General features: G+C 43.5%; 1 protein-coding gene across 2 annotated transcripts; it reads left to right on the top strand.

The window, feature by feature from the left end:
• The first annotated feature begins 3239 nt into the window (after positions 1-3239).
• LOC118083193 (mitochondrial amidoxime reducing component 2) lies at positions 3240-17867 on the top strand. 2 transcript variants are annotated; one of them, XM_035111382.2, is made up of 7 exons: positions 3240-3585; positions 5367-5540; positions 7601-7763; positions 9654-9794; positions 12987-13048; positions 13124-13195; positions 16468-17867. In XM_035111382.2, exons 1-7 carry the CDS (start codon positions 3326-3328, stop codon positions 16595-16597), a joined length of 1002 nt encoding a protein of 333 aa, XP_034967273.1. In that variant the 5' UTR covers positions 3240-3325; the 3' UTR covers positions 16598-17867. The 2 variants fall into 2 exon arrangements, with proteins under 2 accessions (XP_034967273.1, XP_034967274.1); XM_035111383.2 differs by lacking the exon at positions 3240-3585 and adding an exon at positions 4043-4539.
• Positions 17868-21327: the final 3460 nt, after the last annotated feature.

The following is a 21327-nucleotide window of genomic DNA, read 5'->3' as shown; positions in this document are numbered from 1 at the left end:
TTTTCACATGGTAAAAGTATCTATTGAGTTAGTGTGCCTCCTTTTCCAACCACCCTGCTGCCTCATCCTAGTGCTATTTTCTAGCAAAAAGCTTGAAGAAACTGGAATTTAAGTTGCAATCCTATACACTTCTGAGATTAAGCCCCATTGAATTAAATCATGAATTTATACCTCAGTAGACATGTACAGTATAGGATTCCACGTCAAGAGTGTAGTCTTCTGTATGCTCTCCGGAGAATAAGCCTCACTGACCTAGTAGGACATGCTTCTGAATAAGCATACAGCAGATTGTGCTGTTAACTAAAAACCACCAGTCTGCGTCTTCCTCTGTATGTGAAAATGATAGATTTCTGTCCTGGAGAAGAGTAGCAAAGTTTGATAGCTGTTAGAAGGGCAATAATTATTTCAGCATCTCACCAAAAAAATAAAAGGACCAAAATAGTGCAGCTGTATACTTTTCTTTCTTTTTAAAGGCCTTTTATGGTGGTGAGAAGCAACTTTGTTCTACAACCAGTTTTAGTTATGTTAATAAATGTGTGTGTGTGTGTGTGTGTGTGTGTGTGTGTGTGTGTGTGTTAGGGAGTTAAAAAACAGGAAGAAGCTTCAAATGACCCTCATGGTCCCTTCCAACTCTACAATTCTATGATTCTATGTTGTTGGGAATAATTAACTATAAAACACATTTAAAGGCCTGGGCTATGCCAGTACGTTCCAAACACCCAAGTTATCTTTCTTTTATATTTTACCAGATAAAAGACTTCAATAAGCTTAACTTTTATCTCTGAACTTTGTTTCTTCCTACAAAAACTTTGTCTCTGAACTTTGTTTCTTCCTACAAAAACAACAGACTTTTAACAGTATAATTCCCAGCAGATTGTCACTGAGAGAGGGAAATATTAAAGCAGTTGAGTTCTTAATATAAACGGTTACTTTTTCCAAAGCAGAAGTTTAATACAGAGTGAAACACGACTCAAGCCCAATGTAATTAAATTTGTTTTTGTTTTATAATATACTTGTCTTAACTGCAGTTCACAAGGGAATTGCTCTGATCTAGCTGTGCAGTATCCCAATATATGTCATTGAACAGCATAAATAGTTGATTCCTGCTTAAGCTGAATATATTTGTTCTAAGAACAAATCCTGATAGTCTTCTGTGCAATAAGCACAGGAGGTTTTTAATGTTTGGTGTTTTAGTATGTTCTGACATATGCTGTGAACCGCCCAGAGTGGCTGGAGAAATATTATTATTAATTATTATTATTATTATTATTATTATTATTATTATTAAGCTTCACCAACCACCTATCTCCTTAATCCTTGCCCATCCTGGCTTATAAAAGCTAGCCGGGAAGGGCTGGGCAAGGCCCATCTCTGTGAGGGAGCCTTCCCAGACCCGCTGAAAGAGGCAGTTATTAAAGGCTTCTTAAAAAACCACCTTTAGATGCGGCCAATGTGGCCAACTATCACCCAGTCTCAAGTCTTCCATTCTTGGGCAAGGTGATTGAGCAAGTGGTTGCTGAACAACTCTGGGCACATCTGGAAGAAGCGGACCATTTGGATCCCTTCCAGTCAGGATTCAGGCCTCATCATGGGACTGAAACTGCCTTGGTTGCACTGGTTGATTATCTCCGGTGGGCTAGGGACAAAGGTGAGAGCTGTTTCCTAGTTCTGCTGGATCTCTCAGCGGCTTTTGATATTATCGACCATAACATCCTTCTGAACCATCTAGAGGGGTTGGGAGTTGGGGGCACTGTTATACAGTGGTTCTGCTCCTTCTTCCTGGGCCATGTTCAGAAAGTGGTGGTGGGGGATGAGTGTTCAAACCCCTGGGTTCTCACTTGTGGGGTGCCTATGGGTTCTGTCCTCTCGTCCATGCTTTTCAACATCTACATGCAGCCGCTGGGAGAGATTATCAGGGGGTTTGTTCATCAGTATGTAGATGATACCCAGCTCTACCTCTCTTTCAAATCAGAACCGGTGAAGGTCCTGTGTGAGTGTCTGGAGGCGGTTGGAGTGTCTGGAGGCGCCCGCCCTGCCCCCCAAACACGCACCCCGCCCCTGAACGCATGTCATGCCCCTCCGGGAGGCGTGCCACACCCCCGGAACGCACCACGGCCCTGGAATGCAAGCCCCTCCCCTCTGGGAGGTGCGCCATGCCCCCGGAATGCACGCCCCGCCCCCAGAACTGGCACCACCCCCGCCCCCCCCCCCCGGTGCCGGAGCATGAAGCTCTGCCACTGCTTTTCAGTAATTATAAAATTTATTGCAATCACTAAAATAAGGTGGGTCTGAAAAATAAAACACTTCCAAAGTCAAAAGCCAAGGTAAGAGCTAGCTGCGATTAAATCTGAGCCTTTTGGCATGCAAGGCAGATGTTCTGCCACTGAGCTCCATGTTCAATGTGGCTTAATTCTGAGTCAACGTGTATAGGATCGCACTATGTATAGGACTGCCCTGTAAATCTAATAGGGTGCCAAACTAGCTGTGTGTGTGTGTGTGTGAGAGAGAGAGAGAGAGAGAGAGAGAGAGAGAATATTTTTGTCCTCTTGACTTGGGGGCTTTATCCCCGATCCTAGAATTCCAGCAGTTTGGTGTTGAGGTGGATGGTCTCTGCCTAATAACTTTTCCATGTTGAGTCATGCAAGTGGAGTTTTTCTATTCTTTCATCAGGGTGTGTGTGTGTTTTGGTGTGTGTGTGTGTGTGTGTGTGTGTGTGTGTGTGTGTGTGTGTGTTACCTCCTTCCCAAAAAACCCAGCTCTCTGGGCATAGCTGTCAAGTTTTCCCTTTTCTCGCGAGGAAGCCTATTCAGCATAAGGGAATTTCCCTTTTAAAAAGGGAGAACTTAACAGCTATGTCTCTGGGTTGCCAAGAAACCCAATGGTGGAAGTAAGCACACATGGACATGCTCTGGTTGCAATCCTGTATGCATTTACCCAGTGCTTTTTTACTAAAAAAAATGTTTAGGGGTACTCTCATTTTACTACTCATATTGAAATAATGCCCGCCCTCAATGAGACCAAACTTAGATTCACAAAATGTTTAGGGGGATGCATCTCCCCAGGGGGAAAAAAGCACTGCACTTACCCAGGGGTAAGTCTCATTGAACTCAGTGCGGCTTACTTTTGAGTAGGTGTGTGTGCACAAGAACGCAATGCCAGCTGCCATAGACGTCTAGCGTTTGGATAAAGGCGGGGGCGCCTTCAGCGACGGCGCCTGCCAAGCGAGAAGCTGGCAAAGGAACCGCGCCGAGGGAGGCATGGCCCGGCCTAGTCCCGCCTCCGGTTAAAGTTCTGCTGCCTGCGACACGGTCCCCCCTCGGCAACCATGGCCGCGGGGCTTGGCCGCTTCTCGATGCCGGCGCTGCCGTCCTCCCGCCTCGCCTTGTTCTGCGCCTCGGTCGCCGCGGTGGGCCTGGGAGCCGCCGCGGCCTGGCGCTGGGGCCGGCGCCGCGCGCGCCGAGAGCTGGTGCGGGTGGGCGCCGTGTCCAGCCTCGTCATCTACCCGGTCAAGTCCTGCCAGGGGCTGGCCCTCGAGAGCGCCGAGCTGACCAAGCTGGGCGTCCGCAGCGGAGACTTGCGCGACAGGCAAGGAGAGGGACGCGGCCGAGCTAGCGGGGCGGAGGGCGCAAAGTGGGCGGAAGGAAAACGGCGGGAGGGAGGGAGGCAGGCAGGCGACGAGGCTCCGTTTCCTTTCGAGAGCTGAGGAGAAGGAATGGAGGCAGGGGGCGGAGGAAGGGCTGCGGGTGTGTTTTCGCCCGCCCTGTGGCGACTTGAAGACTCTAGGCTAGGGCATCTAACGGCACCATAAAGCTCTCGCGGGCCGCTGCGTCCGCTTCATTTCGGAGATCTCCCGCGCGCCTGTGCAGGCCGCTGCAATTCTTCACGCGTGGAACAAACTTGGCGCGCAAACAAATGAGGCCAGTTTAGCGCCTCCCTCCCTTCTTGATGTGAAAACCGTGTTAGTTTCGAGGTGTGTGCGCGTGGTTTTTTTGGGAAGGGGGCGGCCCCCGCGCAACTATTACATAGCTGCCAAGTTTTCCCTTTTCTCACGAGGAAGCCTATTCAGCATAAGGGAATTTCCCTTTTAAAAAGGGAGGACTTGGCAGCTATGGCAACTAAGCTTCTTAGACCAGCAGGCGAAGCCCGTTCTGCCCTGAGTGCTGCTGTTGCTACGGGTGTCCTTGAGCTTCAGTCAGGTGGTGTCTGTCTGTGAGAATCACTTACAATCTGGAATTCTATGGTGTTTGTAGTCTTTTTTTAAATTAAATTTCTATACCACCCTTCATCCGAGGATCACCAGGATCTTATTTTTCCTAAGGAAAATAAGATCATATTTCTCTATGGTACAGCAGCGGCAAAGATATTAGTGGCAAGTCATTGGAAAACAGAAGTGATACCAGAAATACCGGAGTGGAGATCCAAACTGTATGAATATATGGCAATGGCAAAATTGACTGTAATTATAAGAGGAGGCTCTATCCAGAAGCTGAAGGAAGAATGGAAAATGGTAGATGTGTGTACATGGCAAAATATGGAAATGTAAGCTAATCAAACGTGAATTCATAAGGGTTAAGTTCACAAGGAGGAAAATATTGTACAGGAAGGGAAAGTATTTCAAATATAATTTATATAATGCAACAGAAAATTTATTGGTAAGATTAAATGAGATCGTATATGGTGAGGGAAGTCAGGAGGGGGAGGGTAAATATCAGGAGAGGAGGGAAGGGGAGGAGATAAAGGATTGGGCTGATATGATTGGATGAAAGGATTTTTGATTCTGATTTACAAAGGATTGTATTTTGCTTGGGAATATCTTGTTATTATATTATTCTATGTGTTTTGTTTATTTTGTATTGCCATTTTGGGATATTTTGCTATGTTTTGTAAAAACAAAAATTTAATAAAGAGTCGAAAGCACATCCGAAGATCACCAGCTGTTTGCAATATAAAAACACAAAAATGCATAACATAGTAAGGTGTAAGGTAAAGGACCCCTGGACGGCTGAGTCCAGTCAAAGGCGACTATGGGGTGCAGCGCTCATCTCGCTTCAAGGGGGCGCCGCTTGTCCGCAGACAGCTTTCCGGGTCATCAGCCAGCAGAGCGCATGGAAACAAGTTTACCTTCTTACTGCAGCGGTACCTGTAGACCTGTATAATTAAACCGTATATCATAAAGACACCACAGTCTCAGTTGTGCCTCATGATCTAAAAGGAATAAAAGAATGCAGGTAAACACTCCTTGTAGTCCGAGAATCTTACACAGCTTGGAGATTGGGGTGGCATGTAACAATATTTTTCTCATGCCCTGTCAGCAATGTAGGTATAACATTTAAAGGATTAACAATCCTCTGTATGTTTAATCATAGATTTTGGCTTGTGATTAAGGAAGATGGTCATATGGTCACAGCTCGGCAGGAGCCTCGCCTGGTTCTGGTCTCTGTAAATTGTGAAAATGGTCTCTTAATCCTGAATGCTCCAGAAATGAAGGAACTGACCATCCCTATCACTGCTCCTAAGGAAAATCCAGTGAAGACTTGCAGGTGCTGAATGAATATGTTTTAGTCTCTCTCTTTTTAATTCTGCTGAAAATGTTAGTTCCACGTATTGTTCTCTCTTTGCCTTCTTAGCCTTCGTTGTTAGGTGTCAAATGTCCCTAAATGTTCATGATGGTACTACACAAGAGTCCAGTATCAAAATAATCTGTGCTAGGACCTTTCTCTTAAAACCTGATTCATGATACTCAGATGGTTATATCAAATATATTAATATATTGTTTTAATTATGCAGACCTGATCACCTTGAGTTCCACTGTTTTGAGTTTTTTTAGAATATGGTTTATCAATACTCCAGTTTGCAGGAGGCTGGAATAGATGACCCTTGGGGGTCCTTTCCAACACTATGAGTCTATGATTTAAAGTAATAAGGGTCACAGGCTAATGTGCCCATGCTCGATCCATTTGTGTTCCCTACCAGAATTCCATTTCCCCCCTCTGTGTTCTCTCACTATCTCAAGGCTCACTCAAGTTCATCAAAACTAGAAGTTGGAATAGGACAACGCATGTTTACTAGTTCTGCATTGCTCTTCCTCTTTGAAAACACATGATGCAGTTGGCACCAACTTTCCCATTCAGCTAGCTTGTAATGTGTGCTTCATCTGGGAGAATAAAAATATTTAGTGCTACTACCACTCATCTCAGCAGGAAAGAGGGGAGATGTGGGTGCAGATAAAAAGAGGAAGCTAATAGTGGTGACAGCAGTCACGAAATCAAAAGGCGCCTGCTTCTTGGGAGAAAAGCAATGACAAACCTAAACAGCTTCTTTAAAAGCAGAGATAACACCTTGCCGACAAAGGTCCGTATAGTTAAAGCTATGGTTTTCCCAGTAGTGATGTATGGAAGTGAGAGCTGGACCATAAAGAAGGGTGATCGCCAAAGAATTGATGCTTTTGAATTATGGTGCTGGAGGAGACTCTTGAGAGTCCCATGGACTGCAAGAAGATCAAACCTATCTATTCTCAAGGAAATCAGCCCTGAGTGCTCACTGGGACAGATCCTGAAGCTGAGGCTCCAATACTTTGGCCACCTCATGAGAAGAGAAGATTCACTGGAGAATAAAAAAAAATCATTCCAGTAGAGACCAACTAAGTTTGTCATAGGTATGAGCTTTCGTGTGCATGCACACTTCTTCAGATACATTGAAACAGAAGTCACCAGACCCTTATGTATAGTCAGAGGGTGGGGTGTGTGTGATGGGAATGGGTGATCCCCCATCACCCCCCCACCCACCCTCTGACTATACATAAGGGTCTGGTGACTTCTGTTTCAGTGTATCTGAAGAAGTGTGCATGCACACGAAAGCTCATACCTATGACAAACTTAGTTGGTCCTTAAGGTGCTACTGGAAGGATTTTTTATTGGCAAGGATTTTTTTTTGACTGCGTCAGACCAACACGGCTACCTTGTTGTTGTTGTTGTTTAGTTGTTTAGTCGTGTCCGACTCTTCGTGACCCCATGGACCAGAGCACGCCAGGCACTCCTGTCTTCCACTGCCTCACCTGTAACTAATTCCCTGGAAAAGACCCTGATGTTGGGAAAGATGGAGGGCGCAAGGAGAAGGGGACAACAGAGGACGAGGTGGTTGGACAGTGTTCTCGAAGCTACAAACATGAGTCTGGCCAAACTGCGGGAGGCAGTGGAAGACAGGAGTGCCTGGTGTGCTCTGGTCCATGGGGTCACAAAGAGTCGGACACAACTAAATGACTAAACAACAACAACAACAATAGAGATGAGGATGAAGGCCTCCTGATGCTGAGAGAGTAGAGTAAAGTAGCGCACAGGAGGGAGGGCCAATAGAAAGAGGGATTTGTGAACACCAAAGGAGTTAAAAATAAAATTGGAATAGAAACACAACAACACCTTGAATTAGTAAAGTTAATAAAAACACAACTAATCTTGAATTGGTAAAGTTGGACCTCAGAGTGATCTGAATTGTGCTCCCTTACAATACAGTAATGTCTTCTTTTCAATTGAGGATACAACCAACATCCTTACAGTGGTATTATCTTGTGTAGCACCTTTCCCCATTTTGTAATTTCCAACAGGGTGTTTGGGCTCGATATTCAAGGACGGGACTGTGGTGATGAAGTGGCTCATTGGTTCACCACTTTCTTGAAGTCAGAACCATATCGGCTGGTACATTATGAGACCCACATGGCACCAAGAAAATGTGAAAAGATTCACAAACCTTTTGATCCTAATGATGAGGTTAGATAAATAAATATTGTCTTATTGTGAGTATTAATCATTTGCCATCCTGCTTAAAAAACAAAAACAAATCCTTGCCATATTTTTACATCTGAATGGATAGCTGATTTTAAAAATGTAAGTCAGGACTAACCTGGGACAGACCAGAGTCCTATCTAGTCTAGCATCCTGTTTTCCCTAATATCCAGCTGCATTATAGGAACATACTAAACCGCCTTATTCCAAGGATGACCATTGATCCATTTAGCTCAGTATTTTCTACATTGAGAATCAGTGACTGTGCAGGGTTTCAGATGGAGAGTCTTTCCTAGCATGACTTGGAGATGCTGGGAATGCCTTTGGGGACCCCACAATTAGGACAAGAGGACAATAGCCCTCTCCTGCTGTTGTTCCACAGTGACTGGTATCCAGAGACATCCTGGAAGTACAGTGGTAGCTCGGTTTTCAAACGTAATCCATTCTGGAAGACCATTTGACACCCAAAACATTTGAAAACCGAAGCATTTACTTCTGGAAGCATTTACTTCCAGAAAACTCAATGTGGAAGCTGCGTGGCATGCTCGACTTCTGAAAAGCGTTCAAAAACCGAAGCAGTTACTTACAGGTTTTCGGCGTTTGAAAACCGAAACGTCCGACTTCTGAGACATTCAAAAACTGAGGTACCACTGTAGTATATAACCAGTGCTTTCCTCCCCTAAAAAAATGTTTAGAGGTACTCTCATTTTCCTACTCATATTGAAATACTGCCCCTCAATGAGGCCAAACTTAGATTCACAAAATGTTTAGGGGTATGCGTACCCCTGTGTCGTCGTCCCCCAGAAAAAGCACTGTATATAACTATCATTACCATTAGTCATTGATTCAAAGAGCTTTGTAGTAGCGCAGGGAGAGAGAGAACAGCAACAAACAGACAACATTTTTGAATAGTAATAATAATGATAATAATAATAATAATAATAATAATAATTTATAATAATAATAAATTATAATAATAATAAGCAACTATCTGACTCTTAGAAGACATCTAAGACATCTGTTTGATGATTTATTGTGCTTTTAATATTCTGTTGGGAGCCACCCAGAGTGACTGGGGAAACCCAGCCAGATGGGCAGTGTATAAAATAATAATAATAATAATAATAATAATAATAATAATAATAACAATAACAATAATAATAATAATAATAATAATAATAATAAATTTACTTGGAGCCCTTGGCCTTTCTGAAAGAGGATGAGCCAGTGTGGTGTAATGTTTAGATTAGGACCTTGGTTTAAATATCTGCTCCGTCATGGACTGTGCTATTTTTGTAGGGTGTGTGTGCCCAAACTCACCATGAACACCTCCCTTGTTCTCTTATAATGGCAATGGCACCCATCTGAGAGGTGCTGGAACTGAGTTCAGGCTGGAAAAAAAGCCCTAGTCATGGAGCTCACTGGGTGACCTTGAGCCAGTCATTCACTCTCAGCCAAACCTAGCTCACAGGGATGTTGTGAGTATAAAATGGAGGATGAGGGGGAACTGTGTACTCCACCTTGAGCTCATTGGAGGAAAGGTGTGATATAAATGCAATAAATGAACAGGTTAAAGTGTGAGTCACTGTTTTAGCGATAGATAAGACTTCACAGGCTATTCATTGCATGGGATGTCACAAATTTTGTAATGTCTTGCTTGTATTCTAAGTACCGAAAGAGGGAAGAGATTAAGAGGTGTAAACTGGTGGGATTTTCCAAAGCTAATAATAAATGGCAAGGCAGCTTTTTGCTATTGCTGCTGAGGAATCTATTGGAATGTGCTAATTATGAATGTTTAAGAGGGAGGCCAGCAAGATGCTTATTAACCTGTTATTGTAGTGACATTGATAATATTTATGTATCTTTGCAACGTAGGTTCCCTATAGTGACTGTGCTCCGCTCTTAATCATCTCAGATGCTTCAATGGAAGATTTAAATGCCAGAATGGAGAAGAAAATCAATATGCGGCATTTTAGACCAAACATTACTGTTTCAGGCTGTGGAGCTTATGAGGAGGTAGAGAAAATGTTGCCCCCCCCCTGGTTTGTAAAACAATTCATCCAAAATGTGTGCATTTTTAAAAAAGAAACATTTTATGCGAGCAATTGGAAAAGCACCTGAGCTATAGTGTAGCAACTGCAGTATATGTATCTTGGAATATAGACATTTTATATAGGATTTTATGTTGGTAACATTTACAAGATGTGTAACTGGGGATAAAGCAATCATTTTCATTTCCAGACAATTTACAAGATGCATGGATTTAAATGCAAACAGTAAGATAGGCTTTGCATTGAACCAATTTGTATTAATGAGCACCAAACCTAAACATGTCACTTGAAGTGACATTATCTCTGGTTTCATTTTCATTTAAAAATAAGCAATCCAGAAAGAGGACACAGGGCACAGGGATAGAATTTTAACCCATTCCTTCCCTACCATGATCCTGAATACACACACACACACAGCAGTAGAACTGGTGTCATTTTTTAATTTAAAGTAATAGGCATTGTGCAAGTATATTTCCAAGCCCTAAAAGTGATGAGCTTCAATGCTACTTCTGCATGACATTTCCTTTTGGAAAAGAATCTCTTTCTTAGGGGCTTGCATGCACATTCCATTTTATTCACTGTTTACTGTACTGGTTAATCTTTGCATAGCAAGCAGAAATATTAGCAGACAATTCAGAAGTTAGCCCCCTACTCAGATGCACTTCTAGTGTTGTGTGGTGGTTTATGGCAGCTACCCTAAGGGAAAACTAGTATTCTCTCCATATAAACTTTCTAAGCATTCCTAGCAGAGCTAAGAGCTGGAATGCATATCCATTTGTTATGGGGATAATATCTACCGTTTCCGTACACACACAACCTGCTGTTGAGATTGTATGTTCTCATTTTCTTTATGAGAAAATGCTTTGCAGTTGGTTCCATATTGCAACCTTCTCAGCCTAAGGTTATCTTACTTGGCATTGAAATTTCCAAAAGTGTTTTTCTCTGCTGCTGCCACCTCATTTCTGAAATGTTGCAGGTCAGGATGAATCAGGATTTTCCAGTGTAATATGGTAGAACATGCCAAATCTAGGCAAAAGGCATGGTATCAAATCTCCCCCACATTGTGAATGTTTGCACAATATTGCCATTATAATGATGATCGTCTCTGGAAGGCGTAGTAACAATGAGGGTGTGTGTACAAAACAGAAACCTTGCTTATTTGATCATAACCTGGTTGGTTGGTTGAAAAGACAGTGGTTTTGTATAGGGACAGATTAATATCCCTTCAGCAGACTTGGGGCACCGGCAGCTGAGCACACGGAGGGTAGAAATGCTAGGCCTGGAAAGTTTGGGCTAGAGTCACAATGGTCCCAAAGCGGAAGCTAATAAGCAGTTTCACATTAAGGCAGTATAAGAGATCAACAGGGGTGCAAAGGTGAGATGGAAGCAGGGGTTTAAAATGAGGAACCCACTCAAATGAGGACAGCAAGAAAAAGTGTTGGGAAGCACCAGATCGGAGGGCAGAGGTGTGCATTCTGCACCCTCAGGTGACTCACCACAAAGGTGAACCAGTGCAGAGATAAGGAGGCTCCTGCTTTGAGGCTGATCCTGCAAGAGGGGCCTAGATGACCCTCGGGGTCCCTTCTATGATTCTACTGAATTATGATACAGCTCCTTTGGAGGCTGCAGCATGGTTAGTTAGTTTATAGTGGTAATATTGCCATCTTGTGGTGAAGTGTGGGAGAAGAAGCTTTGGCAGCATGCCAATGTGGCCTAAATTTCGTGCTCTTCACTGGGAGTAAAAGAATTGTGCTTCTCTCCTTCAGATCCTTAAACAGCTCGTTCTAACCAATGTGACTCCTACTCCTTTACACCTCTTCCTAGTCCTCCTAGGACCAGGTCCTCCTACTCCTAGTCCCTCTTCCTAGTCAATCCACACCAATTCTGCACCTGGCAGAGAGCCCACCCCGTGCCTAAACATTCAGTGAAGTCCTCATTCAACCCAAAATGACATTCAGCCTTCCCCCAGAAGCAGCTGCACTGCTTGTCAAAATCCCACGACTCACTTTCCTCCCACAACAATGGGAACTTTTCCATAACTAGGCCATAGTGAGGATGAGATTGTCCATGTGAAGGTGACTAGCTATTTGGAGAGCCATTGTAGATGGAAGGGAAGGATGGTTCCAGCATCCCCTTCATTCTTTCCCCTCCCCAGAATTCAGTTCTTCTCTTTCATCTGTCCTCCACATCCTCTCTTTCTTTCTTTCTTTCTTTCTTTCTTTCTTTCTTTCTTTCTTTCTTTCTTTCTTTCTTTCTTTCTTTCTTGTGTGTTTCGGCATCTTCTCTCATGCTCTCTGCATCTACATGCCAGCTCCCTCCCCTCATTTTCCCTCCTGAAGCATCTACCCAGCTGCCCACATGCACACCATGTGTCCCTCTTTCTTTCCCCCTTTACTTACTAGATATATTCTAGGGACAATAAAGAAGTCATGATGCAGGGCAGTAGTCAACTAAGATATAGTTGGGATTAAAATCCATTGTAATTAATGGACCTAACATGGCCATACTTGGCAATTTCAGCAGGTCTACTTGGATTTAAACTTAGCTGAATATCACCCACAGGGACATTCTCCCTCGATTGGGGTCATGTAAAAGCATGGAAGCCTCCAGATGTTGCTGAACTACAGCACCCATCACCCCTGACCATTGGCCATGCTGGCTGGAGCTGATGGGAGTTGGAGCCCAACCCACCTGGAGAGCCACAGGTTCCCTATCCCTGTGCAAGCTTTTGTCAGCATGTGGTGACTTCCAAGTTTTACCATATTGGGTTGCTTCCACAAAACCACTTTATCGCATGAAAACTGGGTTAGAAAGGCCCCTTTTGATGCCTCTTCCACTTAAAAACCAGTCATGGGAATTTGGCTTTGAAGAATGTAGTAACTAGCCTTTCTGGCTCAGAAGAACAGTCCATGTACTAGCCCATCTGCTAGGCTAAGTAATTCCAGATGATGCAAAAGAAAAGTACTAATATATTATATCTCCTTCTTTCAGTCTTGTGGTTTAGCAACATCTGACCCTTTCATTAGGAAAAAATAATAATCTCCATTTTAGTTTTAAGCAGCTGCACATCAGCAAATGGGGATGGGGAATCTGTTGAATTTGAGTATGAGAAGTTTAGTATGAAAGTAAACACAAATTGTTGCTTGATTTCCCTTAGGACACCTGGGGCAAAATTATAATTGGTGATGTGGAACTGAGAGAGGTGATGGCATGTGGCAGGTAAGCTTGGGGTTGGCAAAGGGAATATTCAGTTGTTTGATCCTGTTTCCTACAAAATGTCATTTGCCATTGCAGGTGTCTCTTTACAACTGTTGACCCAGAATTGGGCATCATAGACAGAAAGGAGCCACTGGAAACACTAAGAAGGTAAAGTATGACAGCAATCACGAACAGTTACAAGTCTGGCTTAGTGTTAGGGTGCTCCTCATTTATTGCTGGCAGCAAAATGCTGGTCTGTATCCCCGCCAATTTAACCCAGGTTTACCTTTGGGGCGAGGGTGGGAATTGATTTGGGAAGGGAAAGCACTGTTGCCAACGACCTGCTTGTGATATCTCAATAACCCATTTGGAAGTTAGGCCCCTATCTGGAAACACCCTTGCTCGGTAGATGAGTGGCACTGCTTCTGAAGCTAATCCTATGTACTGTGTTCCATGAGACTTGCATCCAAGTACCTTGTGTAGGACTGATGTGTGTGCCACTTTTTAAAATTTTAAAATATGGCCTGTATTTGGGTAGTATACATTTATGTCCATCGACTTTACCTTCCTGCATTACTGCATATTTTTCTAGGCCTTCATACATTATGTTCAGCACCGAAGGTAAACGAGTTCATTTGACTAGCGAGAACTCAGAGTAACTTCTAAGTTAAACATACAAAGGATTGTCCTCTGAGTCTAATATCTTTTTAAACTATTCAGTTTTGGATCAGGGTATTAAGAGGCAGCCAGTGATCTAGACTACCATTTGAAAGTACCGGTAATTTCATGACTGAACCTCCTTCAGCTTCAAACTGATGCTCAGAAAACAGGTGTAGCTGCATCTAATGCAATAGCAAGCAGTTTGCATTCAACACCCCTGTTGCATGATATGGGGGATAAAAAGCAATGCAAGAATCCTTGCCTATTGGGATACATAAGGCTCCTTCACTGTACTCTTTTCAACACCAACTAAAAACATTCCTCTTTAGAAAAACCTACCCAGAAGCTTAGAAAGTTGAGGCAATTTTAATCTGTTTTAGTATACAGTAAACTAATATAATTATAAATGTATAATTTAAAGTTGGGTTGTAATTTTTCTTGATTTTACTGTTTTATCTTTTGCAAACTGCCTTGGGTCCCCCCTCCCATTGAACGGTGTATAATTTTTATGAAATATGCAAACAAACAGGGTTCAAATTTGGATCTGCTATGGGTCAGGGCTAAGCCATGTGGAGACTGTTTTCTTGAAACCTCTCCATGCTTATCTCAAATGTCTAGTAGTGTAATTCGCCAAGTCTCTGTATGGAACAGGGGTGGTAAACCTGTGGTCCTCCAGATGTTACTGGACTCCCAGCTCCCCTCATCCCTGACCATGGGCCATGTGTGCTGATGCTGATGGGAGTTGGGATGCAACAGCATCTGGAAAGGTTCTCCACCCCTGATACAGAATGTCTAAGACAGCACTGGTAATCTCTACATTCAATTGAAGCTGATGGGAAACTTGATGCAAACACGAGGCTCCATGTGGCAAGCTATGCTAGATGCAACAAACAGGGAGAGGTAGCCTTTCACTTACATAACCTAACATGTAAACCAGCCTGAGTGTTGCCCACTGAAACACCCAGAGTACTGTTGCTATTACTTCTCCTAATATTGTCATTGTAAACATTTATTTAGCATCAGTAATACTGCTTAGTTCTGTGAAGTATAGTACCCTTAGAAGAGCAGAATATGAAGGGCATTTTCTTAGTTAATTGTAGTACAGTTGTGCAACCCTAATTAATTTTTTCTTCAGTTTCTTTTTCTTTTTTTAAAATATATATTTTTGTTGTTATTATTTCCATATAACATTACATGTGTAACTGAGGTCTTTGTACATTCATATAAATCATAATATACTTCAATTACCGGTACATTCCATTTGTATATACATATTTTAATTTTCATATTTATGGTTTAACAAATTCTCATTTCCTTATATTCTAACAATTTCCATTTCTTCTTTGCCCCCCCCCCCAGTGCAATTAAATTAAATTGTGGTGCTGCAACAATTATTCATTCATTCACTCATTGCATTACATTTCTATACTGCTCCCCAGTAATTTCATGTGAGCTTGTTGATTAATTAATTAACAGTGCAGCTCTAACAAGAAGTAAGTTTTAATTGAATTCAGCAAGACTTACTCCCACATAAGTGGAGCTAGGATTGCAGTCCTAAGCATTATTTGATTAACAATTCCAGGCCAGGTCTGAAAATTAAGGGGAAACTTGGACTTTTTAAAAGTCAGTTTTGGTTCCGGCAGACTACCATAACAGGAAATGTAAAAGAGTACATTAAAAACAGCAGTTACCTTCTTGCAATGAATGTTAATTGAAAGTTATCCCATGCTTCCTTCAATATCTCAAAAAGGCACCACTATTGATATTTTGGTAATATACAAATGTATTTAATTGTATTGTTTAATTAATCTTCTTTCTCTAAAACTATTAATCAACCAATAAGTCTGGCTCGGCTGACTGCTCTAATGATAACACAGAGGATCTCACAGGTTTCTGTCCCATAATCTGGTCTATCATATAACATTATCCGCCTAAATTTGCAGTAATAAAGCTTGAAGGTCTTATGCATCACAGTCAACATCCAGGATTTCGCTAAGCCTTTAAGCCATTATAAATACAACTAAGTGTAAACTTTCAAGGGGGGCACCATAAATTTGGGCAAGAGAAGGTCTTCCACAATCATCCCAAGAGCTCATCTGGCAAATGCAAAGTGCCTTCCTTGTCTGCGTGGGGAGAGTTTAGCATGACAGGACACTAAATCTCAGCCAAGTAAATGGTGAAAAGAAAATAATTCTCCTACCACTCTATCTCCACAATGTCCAAACAGCAAAAGTGATTCCTACCCCTCCATGCCCCCCATCCGTTACTTGACAAGCCCACAGCAGCCAGGGAAATAAATTTCAAAGTACCCAAGAGGTTTTAAAAGCCATTTTAACTCTTTCAGCTCCCTTCACAATTCACTTTTGTAAGACACTTTAGGAAAGTGAATGAGACGTTATTCTCAAAAGATGGAAGACTCTGCACGTCATTTAAAGTACCACTGTTACAGCTACAGACTTGGAACGTCGCCATGTGAAAGACTTTTTCTTGAGTGTTGTTGCCAGGATTAAACCTGCTGTGTAAAAAGCAGGTGCCCTGACAAACTGAGCTATGGTCCCTCCGTAGAAGAAGTGCAGGATAAAAATAAATAAATGTAGAACTGGACCCTATGAGCCCGTTCGTAAGTTCTAAAATGTGGGGCAGCTGTGTGAAGAAACAGTCACGTTGTGTGGGTAAATTTAAAGGTAACAGTGTTTTTCTCACAATGTTCCCTCACAATGTAACCCATTTCTTCACACTTTGCCATAATTTCACTAATAAAGATTTTTTTTTTTTTGCAGCTACCGCATGTGTGATCCAGCGGAGAAGCATCTCTACAAATCTGCCCCCTTGTTTGGGAGCTTTTTCACAGTAGCTAAACTTGGAACCCTTAAAGTTGGAGACCCTGTGTATAAGATAATCGAATGTTAGGGAGGGGTCAGAGGACTCTTTGCCTTAAAGTGCTTATCTGTTCAGCAGTTGCAATGTTGTTATCATAGGGCACAAACCAGCCAAATCTCAGCATTTAAAAAATCCCACTGATGTCAGTGAAAGAAATTTAAGCACCCAAGTGTCTTGTTCATTCATTTGCCAAGTGCTTAGTTTTGTCTTAATTTGTGCTCATATTTCCTGCTGGTTGTAATTTTACTTGGCTTCTTAGAGAAAAAGACCTGCATTGTAATTTGTAACTCAGATTAGTATAATGTTACCAGATAATTGTTTATTACCAACATTTTGAACTGAACTCTCGAAAGATGCCGGAACTTTATGGGGGTGGAAACAAGAGTCCTGTGGCATACTGTAAAGCATGGGCGTAGGCAGGGGGGGCAGGGGGCATCTGCCCCCCAGAAGGCACAGCAAGGCGGCCCCAGGCTCGCACTCCCTGTGCGGGAGCCTGGAGCCTGGTGCTGCAGCGCTGCACCTCTCAGCTGTTTTTTGCTTCTAGGGGGGCAGCTGCCCCCCTAGAAGCAAAAAACAGCTGAGAGGCGCAGCACCCGGAGGAGGAGGAGGAGGAGGTGGACAAGGTTGGGGCCTCTGCAGCAGCGGCGGTGGCTCCGCATCCGTCCGTCTGTCCGGGCTCCCGGCCGGCCTCCTCGCCTTGCTCCTGGCCAAGACACGCCCCTCACTCGCTGCCTCCTCATCCTTCCTTCCTCCCCTCCCTCTTTTCCTCCTGCCTCTGCAGGCTCCTTCTCGCGCCCCGCCGCACGCACGGGCAACTCGGCGGCAGCTGCAGACGCCGCTCCTGCTGCTGAACTGCGTTCAGAGGAGGGGAAAAGAAAAAAGGAGAGTGCTTCTGGGCATGCGGGGCACCATAAAAGGCCACCACGTTAGTGTCGCTTGGCGGAGCGGGTGCTAAGAAGCTTGCCCTCTTGTGCGCTGTTCCCTGGGAGCAAGTCCTATTGAACTCAGCAGCTCCTGCTGCTGCCGCCGGCAGCCATCACGCTCTGGCTCCTCCCCCTCCCCGCCATGTGCACTTCTTCCCTTCCCTCCCGTGCCTTGGCCCTGCCCCTTGGCCCCCCTAGTTTTGATCCTGGGTACGCCCCTGCTGTAAAGACTAACAGATATATTTTTTTTGTAGACAATATCACTTTGTTATATCTATAGTGTTATCCTCAGTGTCTCTCTCTTTCTTGTTTTTTGGTCACTGTTTTGGAAAGGCAGCATTTAAAATAGATAAATAAATATATATCTGTTAATTGAATATATCTGCACATGGCATCCTAATGAACTACGTTAAATGTGTCCAGGCCTAATGTTTTAGACTGCAGGGAAGGCCATGGTCCTTGGAGGGCAATCTGAGTTAATCTGTGATAAATGGTAGACTGATAGATCAATGATGTGCTTGATAAGACTGTGTTTGTTCATGGGAACAGATGGCACCCACCTGCAAGTTCATTTGATTTGAATGAATAGTCACAATTAGAGAGACTGTAGTTAAAAAACATGTGATCCTTGTGTTGTATATACCGGTACATTTGAAGGCACGTCTTAAAAGGCATTCTTGCCGTGCAATCCTAAACATGTTTATTCAGAAGTAATTCTCATTGAATTCATTGGGGCTTGCTTCTTAGTAAGTGTGCTTGTGATTGCATTTACTCGGGACGGGAGTAAGTTTTGTTGAACTGGGAGGTACCGGGTACTTCTGGGCAGCCGTGTGTAGGATTACACTGTTAGTGTCGCCTGTGAAAAGACCTAACTTTGAGAGTGCTGCCTGAAAACCTAAACAGTAGATTCAGCTGATACTTAAAAAGTATGTACTGCTAGCTTTATCAGCAGCCCAGTGCTGCTGCTCCCAGCACAGAGAGACATTTTTTAAAAATTAAGGGCAGATCTACATAAATTGTGGCACAGTGCTTAAACTATTAGATGGACACTCAGATCAATCTGTAAGGAGTTTGGGGGTGGGGAAGATGCAGATAGAAATGGCAAAATGCTCATGTGCCAATTCCAATATTAATTTTAGTGATCTAAGTTAAAGTGGAAGGCAAGTGGAGTGAAATACCAGACAGAGTGAACCCCTAGAACAGGTATGTCCCAAGTCCGTTTTGTGGGCCTAATCCGGCCCAAAAAGCTCAACAACTTTGGGGTAAAATCGTAAAAAAGCTCAACCACTCCAATCCTAAAAAACAACTTTGGTCGGTCCTCATGTATATTCACTTCATCAAATCTGGCCCTCTTTGAAAAAAGTTTGGGCACCCCTGCCCTAGAACAATAAAAGAATGAAGTAGAGTTTGGATTTGATATCCTGCTTTATCACTACCTGAAGGAGTCTCAAAGCGGCTAACATTCTCCTTTCCCTTCCTCCCCCACAACAAACACCCTGTGAGGTAGGTGGGGCTGAGAGACTTCAGAGAAGTGTGACTAGCCCAAGGTCACCCAGCAGCTGCATGTGGAAGAGTGGAGACGCGAACCCGGCTCCCCAGATTACGAGTCTACCGCTCTTAACCACTACACCACACTGGCTCTGAGTAAATTTGCTCATTCTTACTTCCACCCTGGGGTTTGGACTTTGTAGGTGGGACGTCTATGCCTATCTATGAATATCTCCTTTATCCTGAGTAAACTGTTTCGTATCAGTTTTATCCTGAGTAAACTGGCTCTTTGGACTGATGAAGCATGTAGCAAAACCTGTAATATATCCGGAAAACAGGTCTTCTTTCGCCCACCTGTGTTATTTCCATCACGGTGGTGGCTTTGATCCGCCTTCCTGTGATTGATCCATGCACACGGCTTTGTGTTTCCAACTCAAGATCCATTGAAGAACATTCCATCCAGTTCATCTTTGATAAGTGGCTTTGAACATTTTTCACATTCTCCTTTGAGCTACCCTCACAGTTGTGGTGGCACGGGGTTGCCGTTCCATGTTTGGACTCACACCACTTGTTGAATGGTTGATTAATCCAGTCTATATAACGTTTACTATATAACGTTGTTTAGATAGTTGTACTTTTATCTATTCCATGTTCGCAGTATTTCCAGGTCTTGACTTGCACAAGGCACCTTAATATGTTTGTTGCTTGAATGGTTACTAGTCCATCTCTATTCTAGCTATTATTCCAGTAAATTTGGTTTTATATTGACTAGCCAGTTTGTGGTGTTGTCGTTTTGGGACGTCTATACATGGCATTGCATTAGCCTCAGGTGTTAGTCCTTGCATAAGTAGACTGAGGCGACAATTCCAATCCACTTTAACCTGGGAGCAAACCCCGTCAAATTCAACGCAAGTTACTTATGAGCATATACAGTTAGGGTTACACAGTGAGGTTGCAATCTTACACACTTAACTGGGAGTAAGTCCTGTGAAGGTCAAATGGTGCTTACTTCTGAGTAGATATACATAGGACTGCACTGTTTGGCTGCAATTCCAAAGCACTTATTTAGGAATAAGTCCCACTGAATGCAGCGGTGAAGAAGGAATCACTGCAGCACAGTGATGGTAGCATCCCTCCAAGTTTTGTATGGATGCCATATATTAATTTATATGCCCAAGGTATTTAGATCAGGCATAGGCAAACTCGCACCTCCAGATGTTTTGGGACTACAACTCCCATCATCCCTGACCACTGGTCCAGTTAGCTAGGGATGATGGGCGTTGTAGTCCCAAAACATCTGGAGGCTCGAGTTTGCCTATGCCTGATTTAGATCTTTGTAAGACAAAAATTTGCCGACTAAGGTCCGTATAGTTAAAGCTATGGTTTTCCCAGTAGTGATGTATGGAAGTGAGAGCTGGACCATAAAGAAGGCTGATCGCGGACTACAAGAAGATCAAACCTATCCATTTTTAAGGAAATCAGCCCTGAGTGCTCACTGGAAGGACAGATCGTGAAGCTGAGGCTCCAATACTTTGGTGACTTTATGAGAAGAGAAGACTCCCTGGAAAAGACCCTGATGTTGGGAAAGATTGAGGGCACAAGGAGAAGGGGACGACAGAGGACGAGATGGTTGGACAGTGTTCTCGAAGCTACGAACATGAGTTTGACCAAACTGCGGGAGGCAGTGGAAGACAGGAGTGCCTGGCGTGCTCTGGTCCATGGGGTCACGAAGAGTCGGAAACGACTAAACAACAACAACAAAAGACGAAAATGCTCCATATTCTGAAGTGCTCCATTGCAAAATGGAAACCCTGTTAAGTCTCACCAATTGTATTTGTACTGGTGGTGCCCCCCCTCTTGTTCCTTAACTATAGATGTGACACCCAAGAAATGCTGGCCCTCGAGGCAGGAGAAACAGATCAAAATGGGGCCTGGTGGAACCCCCACCATTTTAGCTTCTTGCTTGTTGGTCTGTGTTCAGAAGAGTAGGCTGGCTATAGCAGCCTCGCTAGCCTTTGAGCGCATGCTCCGTGGGCTCCCTGTGACAGCTGCTGGGATCTTCTTTCTTTCCTGGAGCTCTGGTTAGCGTCAGTTAGGAAAGCTTTTGGTAAACAACTGACTAATTGATCGCTCAGCTTTCACATAGCTACCGCCGTGCTGCGCCCACATCTGTGTACCGTTCCTGTCACCCTCATGCCATAACATTGGAGAAATGATGGCTGTTTCTTGGAGATTCTTCTGTAGGCCTTGTTGCCAAGACCAAAGCTGTAATGGTTTGTTATTATGACCTTTTGTTATTCCATTAGGGCTCAATTGCTCGGAGAAGAGGGGGGGGGAATACATGTGCAT

This window comes from Zootoca vivipara, chromosome 3 (assembly GCF_963506605.1).
Source record: "Zootoca vivipara chromosome 3, rZooViv1.1, whole genome shotgun sequence".
NCBI classification, from domain to species: domain Eukaryota; kingdom Metazoa; phylum Chordata; class Lepidosauria; order Squamata; family Lacertidae; genus Zootoca; species Zootoca vivipara.
This window is presented reverse-complemented; position numbering and strand designations above follow the sequence as displayed.

What these genes read in the sequence shown, in the direction of transcription:
- LOC118083193 (XM_035111382.2), top strand. Translation starts at nt 3,326, where the DNA reads ATGGCCGCGGGGCTTGGCCGCTTCTCGATGCCGGCGCTGCCGTCCTCC. An exon ending in CTTTTGATCCTAATGATGAG is followed by an intron (nt 7,764 to 9,653) that starts GTTAGATAAATA and finishes TTTGCAACGTAG; the next exon opens with GTTCCCTATAGTGACTGTGC. An exon ending in GAGGTGATGGCATGTGGCAG is followed by an intron (nt 13,049 to 13,123) that starts GTAAGCTTGGGG and finishes TTGCCATTGCAG; the next exon opens with GTGTCTCTTTACAACTGTTG.